A 20,618-nucleotide genomic window follows, 5' to 3' on the forward strand; every position below is an offset into this window, starting at 1 on the left:
GAAGACAATGATATGGGTACGCCCTGAGATGGTGGCAATCGGATTACAAGGCAAAATAAATACAAAGAACCAATTCCAGCAATGGGCGAGTTTGAGTCTTCAGTTAAAATTAAAAGGTCCTTGGAATGTGGGAGGAGAAACCCAAACTCCACACAGAAGGGCTTGAGCTGAGATTCAAACCGAGGACCTTTTAACTTGCAGACGTGCAAACGACTGGGCCACCATTTTGTCGTCTTGCAAATTCAGCAGCATTGCAGAAAAACGCCAATATTTTGTAAACAGGGAGTGTTTGCACTTAGAAAAGTAATAAATCATCCACCCGCATAAGCTGCACATTTTGTTCTTTTATTGTGTTTGAATCAGTTGAGAAATAGCAATGCTGTCACATGCCATTACATGTTTTAGTAACACACATTGTGATGCAGAATGACATTAATGTGAATGTTGGACTCTCAGCCCAATAGAAGAAAGAAAGTATGAACTCAACAGGATTCCAGACCATGTATGGATTTTAGATGTCCAAGTATCCTGGCAACATATTTGTTTTGGAATACAGTATAAAATATGTTTAATCCTCAGATCCAAATAGTTCTTGGTTTAGAGGCAGTGTGCTGAGTGCGTGTACATTATTGGGCAACTCACTCACACACTTTGCGCTACTGCCTCTGCTCATATAATATCTCAATTGGCAAAAACACTTTCTGGGATTTTGGGTCTGTTTTCATTCATCTCGGTTAGCCTATATTTGGCTGCGTTCAAGTGCACTGGTGCCTCCTTTCTCGTGTGCCATCCAGTGTGTCTCGGGGTTGGTGACGTTGCACAGAACCAGCCTATACATCCCTCCTCCTTTTTTTTTTTTTTTATTACACACGCTCATCTATCCCCGCCCCTCTCCAAAATTTGAGATGAAAGGGCTTCTGGATTTTGGATGACGCTCCCAATCACGTGCTCCTAGGAAATACACTGGCTATATTTTTTGGAGCTGCATCGCCGACCATAGTTGTTTTGCAGCGGGCCGGGCAGCTCCTGTCATGTAATGTACCTTGCCGTGGTCACTGACGGGTTCACGCCAGTTCGCCGGGTTCACTTGAGGAGAGCCCCCACCCCCTGCTCGCCTCTTCTCCTCCTCAAAGCGCGGCGATCGGAGCTAATCCAATATTATTCATTTATATATTCATGTCGGATTCCATTTTGCCGTGCCGACTGTTGAGGTAAGGACACATCTACTCTTTCTGAGGCGGAGCAGTGCGAGCTACGAACTTGTTTACCGAAATGACGTCTCGCTCTTGAATTGTGGATGTTGATCCGCTGCTGTAGTTTATATGAAGTCGCCTATGTATAAAATGGCGACACTAGGTGGAGGGGGGGTGGAGGCTTTTTTGGGGGAGAGGGTTTGACTGTTCCTAAGGTTTATATAGAGTGCCAGGTGACCGTTGGCAAGTGTCGCGGGAGGTCGCGTGAGGCTTCCCGAGCCTTGTGAATGGACTTGAAATGGCTTTACGCGTCACTTTGTCACACTTGGAGCCCGCTGCGTATGCGCTCCTGTTCGCTTGCTATAGCCTCCAATGTGGCGGATCTGTTTTCTTTCTTTCTTTTTTTTTTATTATTGCACAACACGCCGCGTTGCCTCTGCTGAGCGCCATGAGTTTGGAAGAGACTTGCCAACCAACAACACACGCTGTATAACACACGCACACACATACACACAGAGCCGTGTGAGCTCACACATAACATAAAACGGCCGAATCGCACACGCACGCACAAGTGTCACAAATCCTTCCCTTTATACACGTCCTGCTATGGTAGGCCCAAATGCACAGGACTCTTTCTTTCATTTCCTCCTCTTCCTCCCACCAACATGTGCTTCTGCCCTCCTCACACACCCACTCACTCACGCGCGCGCGCGCGCGCGCGCACACGTCAACACTAGTAGACAAGTATAAGGCTTGCTCATTTCCACATTTTTCCAGAGTGTGGATTCCGGCCAAGAAACATTTTTACAAGTGTACGTAAATACTGAATAGGGATGAGCAAGTACCGATACCAGGTATCGCATTGGGCTGATACCGGGCTTATTTCAAAGTATCGGGTCAGCCACTTGCGATGGCGGCCGGTACCAGTATCGGTTAAAAGAAGTTGTACAACTGCATATTTTGATTGCAACTTTTTCGGGCTACTCCACTTTTTTCAAACCGATACCCGTATGATTATTTGAGTTGTAATGATACCAAGTACCAATACCACTAATACTTTTGATACATGTAATCCCCCCCCCCCCCAAAAAAAAAAAAACCCTGACAGATAATTTGAGACCTATAAATCCCAATATAACCCTTTCTTTAAAATTGCATGAAATTAATCGTGATTTTCTATTCTTCTCATTTCTAATTCCTGATCCTAAAACAACCACAAAAGGGCAGCTGCTATCACAAGTACCTTCAAATAAGGCCGGGTATCGGCCGGACATTGATACCTGGTATTGGTACTCGCCCATCCCTAAGTATTTATTCATTTTATTGTGTCTGCTTTACAAAATATGTATTTTATGAACAAATGGAAAAAAAAAGATTGCTATTAATATAATGCAATTTTAAGGGAAAATGTTATATTGGAACATATACGTTTTTCATAAAACTAATCTACCAATGGTTTAAAAGAAATTTTGTGTATCAAAATTACTCTAATGGTATCTGTACTTGGTATAGGTAACCACTCAACTAAGCGTACACGTACTGGCATTACTCTGACAAAAGTGGTAAAATCCTGAATACCGGGGGCGAATACAGTATTTGAAATCAATCCCTCTCCAGTATCCACTATGCAGTGTCCTCAATGTATCCTAATGCAACTTGAAAAGTAGTGAGCAATTATGGTCACTGGAAAATTAGACGCATCCCATGATGCACTGCACCAATGCTGAAAAATGACTTTCTGTTTTAGGGTATTGCTTAATTTTTGACACGAGACAAATTTCCGATTTGTGGTGCAAAAATATATATTTTTAATACCTGTAAAGCAACTCAATACAGATGGACAAGAAGTGTTTTTATTAATTTGTAAAATACATGCATCTTAAAACAATATGTTATTTTAATTATGCGACAGTATGACACATGGATCCAGTCCACTATGTAAAAATCCCTATATAGTGATAGAGAGTAGGGAATAATGAATGATTCTGAACGCAGTCGCTGCATTCGGAATTCTACACTCAGTCCCTACTCCCTAATCACTATACAAGTATTTTTAGTGGGACTTTTTTAGTAAACTATATGGCCAATCCCAATTTAGTGCTACGCGAGTAGGGACAGCGTGAAAGTGTTTCCGTCTGCCTGATTGACTGTTTGTTGCCACCATGGGCTGCTATGTGGCTCCACGAAACAAGAGGCCAGATGAATCGTGGCAGCCCGGCCAGCTCGACAGGCGTGATTCACTGGCAAATTTTGGGAATGGGCTTTAATTATTTCACCATGTGAGGGCGTTACATATAATGTAGGTCAAGGAAAGGACTGAGGTTTTCCACAGGGCCGTTCCAGAACAAGTATGGTAGTCGGCTGTCCTGTGGACATGCTTCATACTTGACTCGTGGGTGGGTGTGTGTGTGCGCTTGACCAGTAAGACGCGGTAGACGAGCTCTTGGCCCGGTGAGTTGTGTGTGCGTGGAGGTTTTCGTTCCAGCCGGATGTACGCTGGGAACGGGCTGCCGTGTTTCGGAATTGTGCTCTAATGAGGCCAGCCAGTCTCCCTTTCATCCCGTCAGAAATAGGACTGCGTTTGGGTCCGCTTTTGTCCCTCAATCTGCAATCTACTGTACCTCATACAACAAAATATTGGCATGAACCACGATAACTATCTGCAGCTTTCCAGGTAGTGATTTAAGTACCATCCTTAATTGTCATACAAGTGTTAAATGAGAATTTTAATGAAAAGAAAGTCAAATGTAAAAATAGCTTTCATGACGAATGACTGATAAAGTGGCAAATGCGCGGAGGCAGCCGTGTTTACCTGAGAGGTGAGTTGCTGCACCTTAAGACTAAATGCAGCTCACTTCCCACGATACGTTCTGTTCTTTTATCATTTATGATGACTTTTTTGGACTTGTTGAAATTTCTTGAGCTGGCGTATTTGGGCTTTATAGGAGCTGTTAGCTTGAAATTATGAAATTACGGCTACTTAGTCAGCTCTTGAGTAGTCACCGATACCACTTGTACTTTTGATACAAAACATTTACCCCCCAAAAAGCATGACAGATCATTTTGAATTAAAATCTATTTAAAATCATGAAATATTTAACTTTGCATTTAATGATTCAATATAAATATGAGCCTCGCTTTTTGAATGAAACTGTTTAATTAAACGTTTAAAAAGGTATTCTAATTCATTGAGATGCACTTGTAGTTAAGAGAAAGAAATTTGTTTATCTTTTTCCTGCGTCGCCTAAATGCCCATTTCCGGCTCGTCACAGCTCTTCTAGCTGTCCACCTGGTACTACGAGGGCATCTTTCTAGTTAGTATCTGGTTAGTAGGGTTTCCGTTGGTTGAGCACATTAATTAAATTAATTAAGTTCGATGTTTGCTGATACACACCCTTGCTATACGTCGCTGTTAAATTGAGTTATTATTTTTTTAATACGTTTTCTCTCTTTTTGACTCTTTGTTGGTGATTAGCAGCTAAAATCAGTTTTGTTTGATTTTTACTGAATAACAGACCAAATGGATCTGAACGGTCGAAAGAAGACTGGCAAAGCATTTCGAGGTAGTTCCAACTTAGTGCTAAAGATCATTAGAGAGAAAGGATGCGGTCAGATCTTCACTCGGTTTCTAGTGGTTGTGCCCTACAATGCGCCGCGAGAACCTAAACGAATTTCAACTTCAAGCGAGTTTCCATTGCTACATTTTTGTTTACATTTTGCTAAGTATAAGAGATAACGGAAAGTGGTTTATCATTTAGTCGGTCAGGTGTTCCTTCATAAGCTACCTGGAAAATTATTGTAAGTACAGGAGAGCATTTGAGCAGATCAGTCCGTGTCCAAGAGAATACTGTACACGGCTAGAAACTACAATAAACACACATGCTAATGTTAGCGAGCGCTGTTGTTGTGCCTTATATCCACTTTGCTGCGGTGTTTATTTTTTGTACTCGCTAGTCTCCTCTTGAATACAAATGATCTCCGTCCGCATGTGGAGAAGTGAATAGAGAGACCCCCGTTCTCCACATTGTTGCTGGATGAAGTGTAAAACCAACCACTAAAACACAGCGGACCCATGTAGGTACCATACAGTGTGAAAGGGTCATCATAACCATTTTTGCTCTTTGCTATCACTTTTTGTACTATTCTGTGGTGGCTTCACAACCGCCTACCACACACACTCCCCACAAAAAAACCTTTTCTTGTCCATTATGGCCACCTCAGAGCGCTTGTATACGGTGACAATTGCGCAAGGCAACTCACGCCCGCGTGTACCTGCAATCGCGCACTTGTGCGCTGTTCTGACAGCACTTTCTTAGCTATTGTGCTCGTGTGTGTGTGCCTCCCACAGCTCCAAATGAAACCCCTGCCTGAGAATACCAAGGAAGGTCATATGGTCATGGTTTGCAGATTTAGCTGACTTGGAGTGTTCAACATTCCTTAAGTTCTAAGAAGAGAATCGACTGTCTTAATGCCAAACCAATCAAATTTCCTGCTGTTTTTCATGCAAACTGCATACCTCGTAAGCCTCGCAGTAAACGCTCGCAACCACAATGCAGGGTTTGGTTCTTTCGTCCCAGAGCGACGTGACGGTGTCCTATGCAGGTGCAATTTAGTCAGGGCTTTCAGCTTTTATTTAGGGGGCGCTTTGTCGTCCGTCTCGGCTATATCGAATCTCGGCCCGCTCTAAAACAGCATGTTTGCACAGTTCCAAGCAAAAGAAACACTTGTGCTCTGGTGGGGGGTGACGTGGGAATAGTGGGGGAAAGAACCCCTGCCACTTTCTCTGTCCCATGCAGGAGCTGGCAGTTGCCAGGCTTGGATGAGGCTGTGATGTCAGCCATTTTAGGATGGACAGTACAATGTGTGGTACGCCGCCATCTTTCTTCCTTTTCTTCTTAAGTTGCCAAATGAATGCCTGTAGTCTTGGCTACAGAACTGAAGAAGTTATTCATGAAAAGTGATGTAAAAGGATGCGTGACTCAGAATTTTTTTTCTCTCGGCGCGCCATGGTTTATTTGTCCGTCATTCATCTGGGCCGCAGATAGAAGGCTTTGTAAAACAATGTACGCTTTCCGCAGCGAGCTGCGCCCTAACACATAACAGCAAACACGTGCGAGGAGACGCTAAGTATGTCACTGCCGCGTCTGATTGAGAAACGTGGCGACAGGAGGTCATTTGCAGCACTTGTGCTATTTCCTTAACTAAGCCCATCGAGAGGCGGAGAGGCGGCTTTGGTTTGGAAGAAAATGGCTCGGACCTCACCCGAAGTTGCCTGAAAGGGACCCGAACCGTGAATGGACTTTTCAACGATGCGGCTCACAGGCCTGTGTGGATTAAAGTTTGTCCTGCGCCAGATGCAGTCCGAGGAATTCAGTGTGTATGAGTCTTGAGGTTGGTGGGCGTGTGCGAGTGTCTCGGCATTGAGTGTGTGTGTGTGGCATAGTGGGCAAGGGGAGGAGAAGGGTTGCCATGGCAATGTTAACACATGAGTGGCACGACCGACCGGTCTCCCAGTGGACGGGGCTACAGTCATGGAGGTAAGGGGGGGTTTGTGCATGTGTGTGCGTGTGTGTAAAAGAGAGAGAGAAAAGGGAGGACGAAGAAGGCGAGATGGCTGACAACACCTGCGCCGCAGACATTCAGACACAAACACACACAAATACGTCGGACGTAGACATAAAAAAAAAAAAAAGAGGGCGCGAGCGAGACGAAGACACTTGGAGGTCACTTTTTGTCTTCAGCCGGCGTGGACGTCGCTCTATTAAACGCTGTGCTAATCACCCTGACATCTCCCACTTGGATTGCAGCACACGTATCACTCCAGCCACACACTTCTTCACGCCGTACAGTGGCACAGATGATGTGAAAGCCGTCCACTCTGCTTCGACGGACGCAAACGCAACTATGGCCCGTCTACAGTGAGACGTCTTAAAAGCCCAAAGCGCCGGGTCACGTTTGCCTCATAAATGAGCCTCTATTGTTCTCAATCTTTGCAAGACAGTAATATTCTGTCTCTGCCTTATCTCTGTCTTTTATTTAGGTGTCCAGCTGATCCCCTCACATGACATCCAATCCTCAATTGGACGCCAGGCAGAAAATATTCCCTCTGGACACATTTTTTGATCTTTCAAATGGATCTGTCAGGGCTCTTCCCCCTTTACCCCATTTATAGAGCAATTTTTTTATTATTTTTTATTTTATTTTTTTTATCACTGTCAGGGCAAATTAACCACAAAACAAATATTTTGAGAGTGAAAGATTGTTTTCTCTCCTTCCTTTTGTGTTGAACTCTTCTGCAAGCGCCGCATCAAGAGACTCCTTGCCAGTTATTTGGTTCAAAGAGAAAGATTTGAGAGCGTCGCAGGCGCTAAATGTTGCGGAGGTGAGGAGGGAGTGTGTGAGAGTGTGTAGACGCCCGACTAGGAGGTGTCAGCAGGGAGGAATATTGAAAGAGCGCCGGCTGTCATCATCATCAGTCATCCTCTCGCTTTACTCCCAGACGTCTGAGTTTTGTCTTCCTTTGTCCTGCTTCTTCTTCCTCCCGCCGCCACGCTCGCCTTCATGTGACAGGCGGCGCGGTGCAAAAAACACAAATCTGTGTTTGTTCATGTCAACTGTAGCTGACCCAACAATCTGGGAGTGTCTGCATCAGTGGGCTGTTTTGAATTAAATTTTAATGTCTAGCAACCACTTTGCAGCCTCGCCTCTCTTTCCGGTGGCGGCGCGCTGTAGGTTTTTCACGTTGTAATATTCTAATTGCTGCAGCAGTTTATGAAGTGATGAAAGGACGCCGGTGCTGCTTGCGGAGGTAGAAGCACTCAGTCGTAGAAAAGTGGAGATTATAATCATACATTAATGACATGTAAATATAATACTGCGATGGAAATGACAGTATAAAAGCAGGCCCTCCTTCACATCGTAAAGCCGCTATTAAAGCACATTAAACGTTAAAAAAAAAAAAAAAACGCAACAGAATGGAGCCTAATCCCATTTGGTTGGAAACGCTTGTTTTTCAATGGAGCAACAGTTTGGCGGCAGGCTTTCTGTAAGCGTGGGTGCCCAGGAGAAAGGTGCATCTGAGCGTTAGCACCACAGCGGCCATGTGACACCCTGTGGGGACACTATTGCTCGACGCTTTGTTCACCTTGCCACCGAAACACAAATCCTGCCTTTTCACGGGCACCACTGAATGGGCCGCTGTCTCGGGAACGAGCCCTTGTTTTGTGCCTCAAGTCACGCTCTCCCACATCAAGTGGGCCCTACGTCCTTTGGATAGGTGACTTGATTCTTTATGCAAACTGTGAGCTCGTCTTGCGTTATGTCACCGAGGGACTGAGCTGTTTTTACTGTACTCGACCCCCTCCGCCTTGCCGTTGACTGTTGTCCCGTTTTAACGCAGCTGCTCGAGTAACACTGCAGCATTGTTACAAAATTACCTTCTCCAGCCATTCATGCGTCTGTGCATTCGCTCTAGGAGCCTTCGACAGCTTTTTTGACTACAATGGCTGCATCAATGTATTTATCACTTTTGGCCAGTGGGAGGAAGAGAGCGACAGAGCAACAGACATCATAGTCATCGAATAACGTTGTTAAAGTGAATATATAAAACCAAGTAAAACGTATTTCAGTTGCCCAAAACACACACAAATAAATACTGACGCACCATTAATGTGAACGCCGAGTCTTTTTCTCGCAAGAAGTTGGCCATGGCGTAGTTTAGTTTAATCACGGCAGCACAGCTGGCCTTCTATATACGCTAATTACAAAATTAAGGCACACAAAAAGTCCTCAGCCAAGTGTTAGGTCAAGAAATGACCTCCGTATGTTTACATACAGTCGGTAAATCCCTTTCAAAACATGAATACCGGCATTTTGGGAGTTTTGAAAGACCTTGTAAAAATGTGCAAAACCTTGATGTTGATCTTATTTGGGTTTTGAAAAGCAAGAATAAGAAATCTGAGTTTCAATGGATTTTTGGTTTGTGTTCTGCTCATGCTCTATTCGTAAAGAACCTTGGTCTGAACTACTTGTATTTGTGGTGGCCATCTTACATTGCCACTCGTTAAATGAGCCTTGAATACATTCATTTTTCCGCAGCATTTTCTGTCTCTGTGGCAAATTGTGATGGATAGATATACACACACACGTGCGTGTATATATAAGTCTGTGTGTCTGGCACGCAACTCACCAGAAATACACAAGCAGAGTTAAACAAAAATGGGGTAACATGGCCACACAGTCTTTTATTAATGGTAGAAAGTTAAAAGCGGAAGTGACGTCTATTTGCGCAATGATGTTGATGTCCATGCGTCGCACTGTAGATGGAAATATGTATGCGGGGGTAACTCGGAAACGGGCTGTCTCGATTGTTTCAAAAAACGGGATTTTGACATGAACCCAAATAGTGACTGCATGTAAAGTCACAGTATACATTGCAGAGTTTTCTAAATAGATTTAAATTGAATTTACATAAAAACAAGCCACGACAGTAGTTCAGTCATAGCCTCAGCCAATTACAATTAGCTAAGTATTTGTCATCTATGTCAGCCCAGCATTTAAAAAAAACAATTTGCATAATGGAGCAGTTAGTTGACTCTGGAATTTGCTGGCTTCTGAAGTAGTACCAAAGGCGGAACATCGTCACCCGCGACCTTAGACTCACTGTCCACGACCGTTTATGTTGAAAGCAATTCTCGCTGACATGGCCACACATTGAAATATATTGATGGGCCAAGCCACAACAGTTTTGTGAATGTGGCAATGTCCTCAAAGGGACAAACAAACACGCTTTGTTTTATTTGTACGGTAGGTCTAATTGTCCAATTCCAATTTAGTTGCCTATAGCCCATCTGTCAATTTACGATTGTCATATTGTCAGATATCGAACCATTTGGGGTTTGTATCAACATTTGGTAAAAGCCTTGCCAATTCTGTCAGTTTTTTTCCTAATTCCACTGCCCATGTCTACAAAACAACCCACTTGAACCATGTAGTGTATATCCAGCCTTAGGGTACAATTATATGACAGAGACCAAATACAATTAGGAATGTTTTTCTTTTCTGTTTTTATTTTTCCTGTACAGATAACAAAGTTGTCAAAATAATATCCGGTCACATGATGGGCCTCTAAAAAACATTGTAATAGGCGTGTCAGAGTAGTAAGGGGGCAATTTGAAAAGATCCACTACATACATTCACACAAACTTGTCCTTATCTAAACCCGTCTTTTGATTAGCCACGTCTTATTCCAAATTGGACAAATGTAAGTATACAGGTTCCTTGATTTACAAGTTTTAATTATTTTTGTTTCCTCCTTGCAATTAATTCAAATTCCATTAATCCTCGCGAGTGATGTGTGAGAATTTTCAGTATATAATTGTGTTTGACTGTCTGTCTTATCAGCAAGCGGCTGAAAATGCATCAATACTCTTCAGTTCATGCGTCTTTCCACCTTGCAAGAGTCAGCAGTCCCATTCAAAATTTCCGCGGGAATTTTTCTAGTTTTTCATTCATATACTTACTGTAAATATAATCTGACTATGTTAACGTAGCTTAGTGATCCACTATGGTCTGTTCCTTTATATATACTTTACGGCAGAAATGATAGCAAGCGGGGTTGTATTAAGAAACGTATACTTTGAGTCGATTATTTTCAAGCTTAGACTAACTTTCAAAGCAACACAGTGTTGTTCTGTTTTTCTGTTAAAAACGGAATAAGGCCTTGGGGTGCTTACGAGTCAATTGCACTTTGTCTGCTGACGCGGACACCGACAACCATTCACATTCACGCAAGCAATGTAGAGTTGTCCGAACCGAACATGCAAAAAGTTAGTTGACCCAGAAAGAAAGTAAAAAAAAAAAGCAGAGAGATTCGAAACCAGAACCTTTTTGTTGTGATTGCTGTGCTGTGAGGATCCATTGATGTGCTAAATGTCGTCATCCGTAGCGCAGTTAGAGTAAATGGCGTCAATGTTGATTTGTCTGGACGCTCCAAAAGCATAATGCCATCTTTCATGCAGATGTTTCAAATGTGCATGTCTCCGTCCTGCTGTTGCGTGAACACGCTTGTAAATCTTTTGTTCGGGTGAACAAACACGGTGTCCTTAGCAGGGGTTAATTGAGTGTTCCATCTGAGGATATCATGACCTGTCTGGCACTGAAAACGTACAGCACATGCCTGCGTCTGGATGCAGTCAACCAGGATTACTGCATAAGATGCTGGTGACCTACTTTTTTTTAGTGTTTTTTTGTTTTGTTTGTTTTTTGTTTTGTTTTTTATTCCTGTGTGAAAGCAGCAGCTGTCAGTTGTAAAATAAAATCCAATTTTTAATTATTTTTTTAAGTAGTCACAAGGAGCTTGTCGCCATCCGTGGTCGTCGAGTGCTGTTGGGCAGTCATTTGAGGGTTTTAATTCCGAACAGGTTCATCTTTTATTTACCAGCCACCAGGGTGGCTTCTGTAAAATGAAAGTCTGTGGAAGGCTTCTTCACTGCGTCCAAACGCTTCGTGATGAAAAAAATACTGTCAAATATGTAACTATATAACCGACACACATTAGCTAAACTGGATCTTGGCAATTTGTTGTATGAACGTTGAATTTGTGCGGTTGGTGTTTCTCTCAGGCCCGATCAACTCACGAGATGAGGTTAAAGCGGTGTGATGTGGACAGAGTGAGAGCGATTCACTCCCCCCAGCACGCCGCACGTCAACAATTCTCCAGTCCCAGAAAAGAAGACAAGAGAAATATGATCGGAGGTTCTGTGTGTCACAAGTTCATTCCGAGGGCAGAGGGTGAAGAATTTTCTTCACTTTTTCCCCATTTTTTTCACCCCTTTTACTTTCCATTCCTACACTGCGATTAAAGCCAGCTGTATTGCTGATGTGACACTAACCAGGCGAGAGTGTCCTTTTTTTTTTTGTCTTCAAAATTGGAATATGTATGACTTGGTGAGTGGCATATTTTTCACCTCATAATAAATACAGTGAAGAAAGGAGAGAAATTGGCCGTGCATGACTGAAGCGCTATAAGACAGTGGATGAGGTTTGCAAATGGATTTGCGCATTCGGTGATGTGTGTACTTTGGCTGTATCCATGCATTTTAGCAAACGCACAACACGATAGTTTGAGCCAGCAAAATTATTCTGAAATGTATTTATAACCCTCACACAAACACGTGTGCAATCTCAAAATCTTGTATAGGAGCTGTATTTGGAAGGAGTAAAGAATTTTTGCCCTTTTATGAAGCACAGTAAACCAAAATTAGGACACAAGTATTTTACTTTTTTTTTCTAACTGATTTTCTAACATTCTGTCATACTGTGACAATATGACATATTTGTACTATTATCCACTAGATACATCTTGACTTGTTTACATTTTTCCCCACCACATGCGTTTCAAAGTCAAATGTAAATACAAAAAAAGTGATGCAAACAACCCTAATCATGCACAGTGTTAAATAAATAACACTCTAATCAATCAAGGGGCTGTCACTATTCCATCGATTAATCTAATAATCAGATGAAATTTATTCCACATTTGAGTAAATTACAAAACCATGTTTAAAAAAAACAACTAAATGACAACGGAGCAATAACACACAAATGAATTGATGTTGTTTGATTCAGTGACTGGTTAGGTCAATGTTTTCCAAAGTAAAAACAGATGTTTTCAAATGTCTTATTTTGATTAAACGCAAAAGATAATCAATCTGCTTTCATGAAGGACTACAGAAATTAGAGAATAATTACTGTTGAGATGCTAGAATCAAATGATTTGGACTATTTTAAATTAGACAATGCTCTAAACGATTTTTGTACTTGTTAATTAAAATAGTTAATAATTAATTTGATAAGAGATTACTTGTCGATTAATCAATTAATTTTAACACCCCTAAAGCAAAGCATGAGTATCCTTGTAAAGTCAGGCTCCTGCTGCATTTGCTCCCATTAGATAGTAACAGGTGTATGTAATGATGATGATGATGTGCCACAAAAATGTATACACACTTAACAAATAGACATTTATTTTCAGATTACATGCATTTGAATACTGTCAATTTAAAATTGTAATTTAATCCATGTGTGTTTACAGGTTTGGAGATACACAGTTAAGTTGATATTTTACAGTGCCGACACCCTTCTAAAAAATGAAATGAATACTCATTACTTCTGGAGACAAAAACAATGTGCATATTTTTGTATATTTTTGCCCGGATGCAATGTAAAACAGCTGGAAAGGTGGGATACATGCGTATCAATCAAGGGTGTGTGTGTGGGGGGGGGAGGGGGATACACCCCCACTCAATAGGTTGAAAATCCCCGAGGAAGTGTGCGGCTAATATTTATTCACTGATAATAACTCCTTCCTTGAGGAAGCCAGGTGGCATCTGGCAACAAATATCCTCGGTCACATTCAAACCCGGCAAATCACATTACTCGCTATGCACCTTGGCTATAGTTGGCATGCAAGCCTACAGTTTAACTACACCTTTCTTTCTTTGTATCATGAAGCGCTGCTAAAAAAAAATACTTGCGCGGACACATGCCATTAATAATTAGCTGAGTTAAACCTAAGGCAGCAGTCAAGGAAGACAACAAATATGGCAAACGTGAGACATTGTCAATGCTGGCTGTGCTGATCCGCGTGGTGTCTTTTGGAATTGATGAGAAGTGACAGCAAGATGGTATTCTGAAAATACAAATAAATTGACAGAACCCTGACAGGTGCGAGTGATTGTGTGTGTGTGTTCACCTTCCTGTTTAATTGCCATTGTCTTTGTATAGTCATTTCAAATACACATAGTTGTCTATTTTTTAAGACTGACACAAGGCTATTTCGAATCGTCAATAACTGCTTTGATGCTATCAATAGCTTTTCAAACGAGGTTGTAAAATATATCTGCTTTACATCTATCTGTGATACTCAATGCTACTTATATAAGCTGGTTTTATTTTGAGCTAAAGAAATAAGGCCTGGAAGTGTTTGACTTGAGTGCTGTGATTGTGGAGCAACACCACCTACATTGTCACACTGTATTTCCACCTACACTTATTACTCTGCGTAGGGCTATTAGCTTCCCCACATTCACACTGCTGTTATGTGTTAGAAGAAGTATTGTGTGTGCTGCGCATCCTTACAATCGATTGGTCAGCTACTATTTCTGTTTTTCGACACTCACCCCAAGTTTGACTACCGGAGTCATTTGATCTCATTTTCTTTTTCTTTTTTTTTTTTTTTGTGCCTGACAGGTTCCCTGGGAGCTTTTAAAGTTGGACGAGGGTCCCGCGGCAGCAGAAGGCATGAAGCAACACTGTGGCTGATCCATGACACTAAACTCCGCTCGCCCTCTGCTCTCATCAAACCGGACAATCAATCACTCACTTTCCCATCTCCACAAAGCGACACAATGGCCAGCAAGAGGAAATCCACCGTACCCTGCATGATACCATCCAAATCCAAACATGTGCGCGAGGAAATTATACTGGGCTCGCTACCAGAACTCCTACCCACAATCCCGGAAGACGGCATACTCAGCATCTCTGGAGAAGAGTCCGGCCGTGTCTCTCACAACTCATCCAAATCCGAATGTGGCAGCGAGGTGCAGAAAGGAGGTACGTACGGTTGCCCCCCGTGCTCGTTCGAGTCCAGAGATTTAAACTACTTTTTGGATCACATGCACAACTGCCACTTGGACTTCAGGGCCCAGCCTACTTTCTACTGCCTGAACTGTGGGATCTCGGTTGTTCGCTTTGAGGCTCTGGCGCTGCATAACGCCAACACTCATCCCAAGATCATGGAGGGCTTGATGACCGCCTCCCTGAGTGTCAACAAGAGGGACGGCGTCACGACAGTGGAGCAAAGCCTCTTCACGGACAATGGAGACCACTACCGAGAATCTGGAATCTCCCTTTGCAAAACCCCAATCGCGAAGATGATGAGAGCCAAGGGAGAGCACAAAAAGATTGTAGTCTCTCATACCGTGGAAGTATTGAAGAAAGTCAGTGGGAAAAATGTAGACCCCAACATGCTGACAAATGTGCCTGAACTCCAAAACGGGGCTCTCAGCGTTTCTGGCGCCCAAGCTATGCCGCGGACAGCTGTTAGTCACATGATTGCGACAACAGTGTCCAACCAAGTCTTTCACCAGCACACTCCCTCCCTCTTCTCCCCCAGTTCCTCCGATTCCAATAAAGACTTTCCAAAGGTGATGATCCCTCTTAGCAGCATCCCCACCTACGATGCCGCCATGGACACCAGCAGCTTTCTAAAGACCTCCTTTGGCAAGTTCCCCTACCCGACCAAAGCTGAGCTCTGCTACCTGACGGTGGTGTCGGAGTTCCCCGAAGAGCAGATCAAACTGTGGTTTACTGCCCAAAGACTCAAGCAGGGCATAAGCTGGTCCCCGGAGGAAATCGAAGAGGCCAGGAGGAAGATGTTCAACACCGTGTTCCAGGGCGGAGCGCCCCAAAAGCAACCTGCCACGCAGCGTCATGTCAATCACATTGTTACCCACCACACCATAACGGCCCCTTCAGGTTCAAAAGGACCAAACTTTCCCATGGCTGAAGTCCCCTTCGGTGTGAGACCCAGGCCGGTTGGAGTCATAGCCAAGCAGGCCAGCATGTCCACAAATCCCCACGTGACAAGGGTCTCGTACTCTACTCCGCTTCTCCCTCAGAAGGTTCCGTCTCTAGTCAGGACGGCGCAGAAGCCCACCAAGAATATCCAAGCCGAGCCAGAGAAGAGCAGCAACGGCCTCAGAGCGGACGTGGCGGCCGGATGCAGCCGCAGCAGCAGTAGCAGCAGCACTTGCAGCAGTAGCAGCAGCATCACCAGCTATTCCAGCAGCGGAATTAGTGGCGAGAATGTCTCCCGGAAGAACGTTAGTAACAGCCCCACCAACGGCATCCACAGCTTTGCCGCCTGCTTGACAAATGTTAGCAATAACGATTTGCACCATGTTGCTACCCCCAATGACAAAACACGCAACAGTTTACTGACGAGACTGGAAGGTTTAAACAGTCACGGCGCCATAGAAAACACCAGCAACATCAATCATAACAATCATAACAGTGGCGTGATCAGTCCTCAAGAGCAGGCGGACACCTTGAGGAAGGACGAGCAAGTCAACATTCAGAGCAACGACAGCTGTATTACCAATGAACACCCCGCCCCGAAAGACAGTGCGCCCCACGTGAACCATGCCAGCACTTCCCCTTCTCAAAGCACCACCAGCACCACCGTCATCACAAAAAGCGCCTCATCTGTCATGGATGAGGGCAAGCGCAACAAGGAGTTTAGCATAAAAGGCATGTCAATCTTACAGCAACTTATCAAGGACGACGACCTTTTTACCGGAGACAGAAGTTGCTCAGAGCTGAAAATGGAACCCTTCAAGATCAACTTCAAGAGGCTGAAAATGAATGAAAGCGAGAGCACATCTGAGATTGCGCATCAAGAACACAAGTCAGACATAACCGAAGGGTTCTTCTCGCCCCCCTGGGCCAACAAGAACGCCCAGCAGCTGCGCATCCTTCGCCAGGCTTTCTCCAGCGCACGCTGGCCCAACAGTCAGCAGTACGAGGAGTTAAGCATACAGACGGGCCTGCCCAAGTCCGAGGTGGTGCGCTGGTTCAGTGACAGCCGCTACAGTCACAAGAACGGACAGCTGAAGTGGCTGGAGAGCTATCTGCGACCAGCTGTTGATGCGCAGGAAGCCGGTGGCAGAGGAGATGTTGAAGCCAAATCGCAAAAGGACCAGCCGGCTGCCAAAAAGAAGCATACTGAACAAGACGTGAACAAATCCTTCCAAGGAGAAGGAGACGTCAACGCTGAGCAACGGCTTCAATGGCAGGATTTAAACTCACCACTGCACGCTCTGATGGGGACTGAAGGAAGCAGCGAGCTAATCAAAGCTGAGACCTCCACACAGCCGGGAGTCTTGAAGGACGCCTGGCCAGAAAGAGACCATCAGCAGCTAACTGCCAGCCAGCCACTTATTGAACAACCCAATGATGCCAATCAGACCAGGTAATTGCAATGAGCAGGCCAAAACCCTAGAAGTAAGCCTGGGATTTAGTTATTGTTTTTAAAAAGTGTTTTTTGCCAAAACGCTATAAATCTATTTAAATTATTCTCTGAAAAATGAAAACACAAAAAAACTATATTAACAACATCTATCTAGCTAGCTATCTTATCATCTGCTTGCTAGCTAGCTAGCCAGCTAGCAATCAAACCCTAATGACTCAATTAAAATGTATTGCACATAAAAGTAAAATATTGATTGATTAGATTTTACAATTCAAACATATTTAAGTGATATCAAAATTGTACTTTAAATGAACATTTAAAAACAAAACATTCTTAAAGATTAAATGCAAATGACAGCAGAACTGTCCTCTGCCCACAAATGGCGTTGAATAAAATGTGAGAAACACTAGAATTTGACTAATCTGTCTCATCCTCCTCTGTTCCTACTTTGTTTTTGTTTGCGCTCTAGTCTGAACTACTTGCAACATATTTTAATTTTATGTAAAACTCACAAACTCTGCCTGTTAACTGTCCATCTTTATTGTTATTGGACCAGCTTTCAATAGATGATTTTCCTCTGACTTCTGATTGGCTAAAACAGCCTCATGGTTAGGTTTATAGCGCCAACTGTTACTTAAATATGGACAGGTTTGTTTTTTTACACCTAAAAAAAAAGACCTATACAATGATCTCTTGTTTATCACGGGGGCTACATTTCAGACGTACCCACAAACGCCATAGACGTCTAACAGAAATTAGCTAAATGTTACAGCATTATAAGAATTCTTGATGGCAAGTTCCACAAAGTTTATGGAAGGTGCTATAAAGGTTAGCAGATTTAAAGCAACACCAACGAGCTTTCAGTTTTTGTTGATTATGGCGGCACCATAGGACAAAAGCGGTAGTGTTTTGCCCGTAGGAAGACCATATTTCCCATGAGGGCCAGCACATAGCGTCGTCTTTAAACTCACGTCAGTGAGTGAAATCCGGGCTAATGTTGATCCTTGACTGTCCTTATATCCGGATAGTCTCCATTTTTCTTTTCTTGTCTTTGTAGCAAATAAGGAAAGGGGGAAGTGACGTATGCCATTCACATTTGTAGTTTTTGTGTGGCAGGGTTCCTGCCACCCTCCTCAAAGCGATACAGACCCCCACAAGCCATGACAAAGGTACCATTCAACTAGCTGTAAGGTTAAAAAGTTCCTAAGTATTGCTTTAACTTTCTGAAAAGGCCCACCAGTTAGTTGGGGGTTAGTTGGTGAACTTATCTGCCTCTTCTTCTTGCTTTTTGAACAACATCGTGCTACACCAAACTTGAGCTTGTATTGTTTATTTTTTATTATATTTGGTCAAAAATGTTCGCTTAAAAATCCGCAATGTACCAGAAAAAATTACAAGTCAATAAAATTACACACCAGGGGAAGTGATGAAAGCATACCAACTTGTTTTCAGTTTCAGTTTTAAGTCATGCTACATTCAGCCAATCAAAACTCTATGTAAAAAAAAAAAAAAAAAGAAGACGCTATTTTTAGGTTAAGTAGGAGTCTACCCCATTGAATTATAGATTTGAGAGCGCATGCTAATATATGTGAATAAATCATGGCGATTGTGTTCAGTGGGGTGGATTTCCAAGATGCACGCTGCTTCCATATAACCTCGATCCGATGCTCACCTGTTTGTGCTCGTTGTGTTTGTTTGCTTATGTTTAGGGATCGCCTGAGGATGGAGCTGCTGGAGGTGTGATGAAGTCGCTCGGAACACGCGTACAAGGCTGCTTTGCTCCAAGGCCGGGCTCCGGAAGAAAAAAGAAAAGAAAAAGAGAGTGTTTGTAATGACAGCAAATGTGATTGTAGCTGGACCGTAAGACTCTGACTGTAACTGTGAATACCCCCCACCCCCTCCTTTTCCTCCTCCATCTGCCATCACTTCCTCCCATGTCAGAAGAAAGAACTTCTCACCTTCTTCAGTCCTGTGATGTTTCAGCCTTTCGTGCTTCTTTGTGGTCGTGTGGGGAGGGTGCACAATGAGGTCAGTCGAGGGATCAAAGAAAAGAAAGAAGACGCACACTGACTGGAAAACTGACTTGAATGAACAAAAATAGGATGGGATGAGGCCGAGAGATAATGTTTTGGGGTCAACGCGAGAAATCTATATACAGTATATGATCGAAACTGCACTATAAAAGAGGGGTTGTACTGACTGAATGGACAAAAGATGTGTCAAAGAAATGTTATTGTTGGCTTTGTGATATTTTTTACTTTTTTTTTTTAGCAACCAGTACTTCAGCACTGCCTTGACTTTTACTTTTTTTGTTTTTGCTTTTTTTTTTTCTTCCTCCAATTCTATTTACTTTTCTAGTCACTGTAAGTCCAGATGCAATCAAACATGTTTTATTTAGACCTGTATCAATGTTGGTGATCACTTTGTGGTTCAGCTACACGCAAGAGACAATAACAATGCACTAATGAAGACAGCAATGCTCAAAATCCCACTGCCCCACTGCAAAGGTATTGACAGCTTTTCCCAGATCAATAACCTACAAAGCCCTGCAAGCTGAACAGAGACAAGCTTGTCACGCTAACGTTGCCTTACTCAGCTCTGTCCGTGTGTTTATGGCCTGTTTGTCCATCAGCTCGCTTTCCAGCTACTGCGCTTTCTGTAAAGTTAAAGAGAAAAAAATAAAATAAAAAGCCAGTGCATCAAGGATCGCTGTTGGTCTATATCTGTGGAAGAAAAAAATCGTGTGCTGCTTTTCTGTACACTTTGGAGATGTTTTCATATGAGCTGTAACTGTAATATTGTATCAAATATCGTGGCTGGCCAATTGTTGTTTGAAAGCTAAATTACCAATTGGATCCTTTGACACTGACAGAGTGAGATCTCGAGCTAGCTAGAGAGCCAAATGGGGAGAAATTAAGTTCTCCTCTGAATTTTCTTGTGTTTATATAAACAGTCACTACATGGATATCCTATTAAGCTGCGTCCTTGTCAAGCTGCTAATAGCTAAGAACGGTGCTATACCATCCAAAGTGAAATTGGAGGTTCATCTCCTACCAGCAGTGTATGCACTTGTGTCGAATGTTACAAATTTATTTTGGTTTGAGATAAATGGAATCTGGACTTACGGTGTAATGATCGCTTACAAAAAACAAAAAAAACTTTTATGAAATAGCCTGATCATAAAGCACTGTTGTATCATCCTTTCTACACTTTCTCTGAATCTTTACAGAATAAACTGAATACTCACCAATGAGAATTGTGTTATTTGTTCCAAAGCCCACCTTGCAGCGGGAGTGAAAATGATGCCAGAAAACAAAGCTGTGGGATACTTTTGAAATGACTCTGCCTCTGCATTGCTTAGCGCGCCACCTGCTGGCGAAGCGCTGACAATA

General features: G+C 43.0%; 1 protein-coding gene across 4 annotated transcripts; it reads left to right on the forward strand.

Moving 5' to 3' along the window:
* Window positions 1-901: 901 nt before the first annotated feature.
* On the forward strand, window positions 902-20,476 carry zhx3a (zinc fingers and homeoboxes 3a). Of its 4 annotated transcripts, none has more exons than XM_077572572.1 (4): window positions 902-1,211; window positions 14,445-17,226; window positions 18,343-18,395; window positions 18,936-20,476. In XM_077572572.1, exons 2-4 carry the CDS (start codon window positions 14,603-14,605, stop codon window positions 18,944-18,946), a joined length of 2,688 nt encoding a protein of 895 aa, XP_077428698.1. In that variant the 5' UTR covers window positions 902-1,211; window positions 14,445-14,602; the 3' UTR covers window positions 18,947-20,476. The 4 variants fall into 4 exon arrangements, with proteins under 4 accessions (XP_077428698.1, XP_077428702.1, XP_077428701.1 ...); XM_077572573.1 differs by lacking the exon at window positions 902-1,211 and adding an exon at window positions 11,484-12,140; XM_077572575.1 differs by lacking the exon at window positions 18,343-18,395 and having other exon boundaries at window positions 903-1,211.
* Window positions 20,477-20,618: the final 142 nt, after the last annotated feature.

This window comes from Vanacampus margaritifer, chromosome 8, assembly GCF_051991255.1.
Source record: "Vanacampus margaritifer isolate UIUO_Vmar chromosome 8, RoL_Vmar_1.0, whole genome shotgun sequence".
In the NCBI taxonomy this organism is placed as follows: Eukaryota; Metazoa; Chordata; class Actinopteri; order Syngnathiformes; family Syngnathidae; genus Vanacampus; species Vanacampus margaritifer.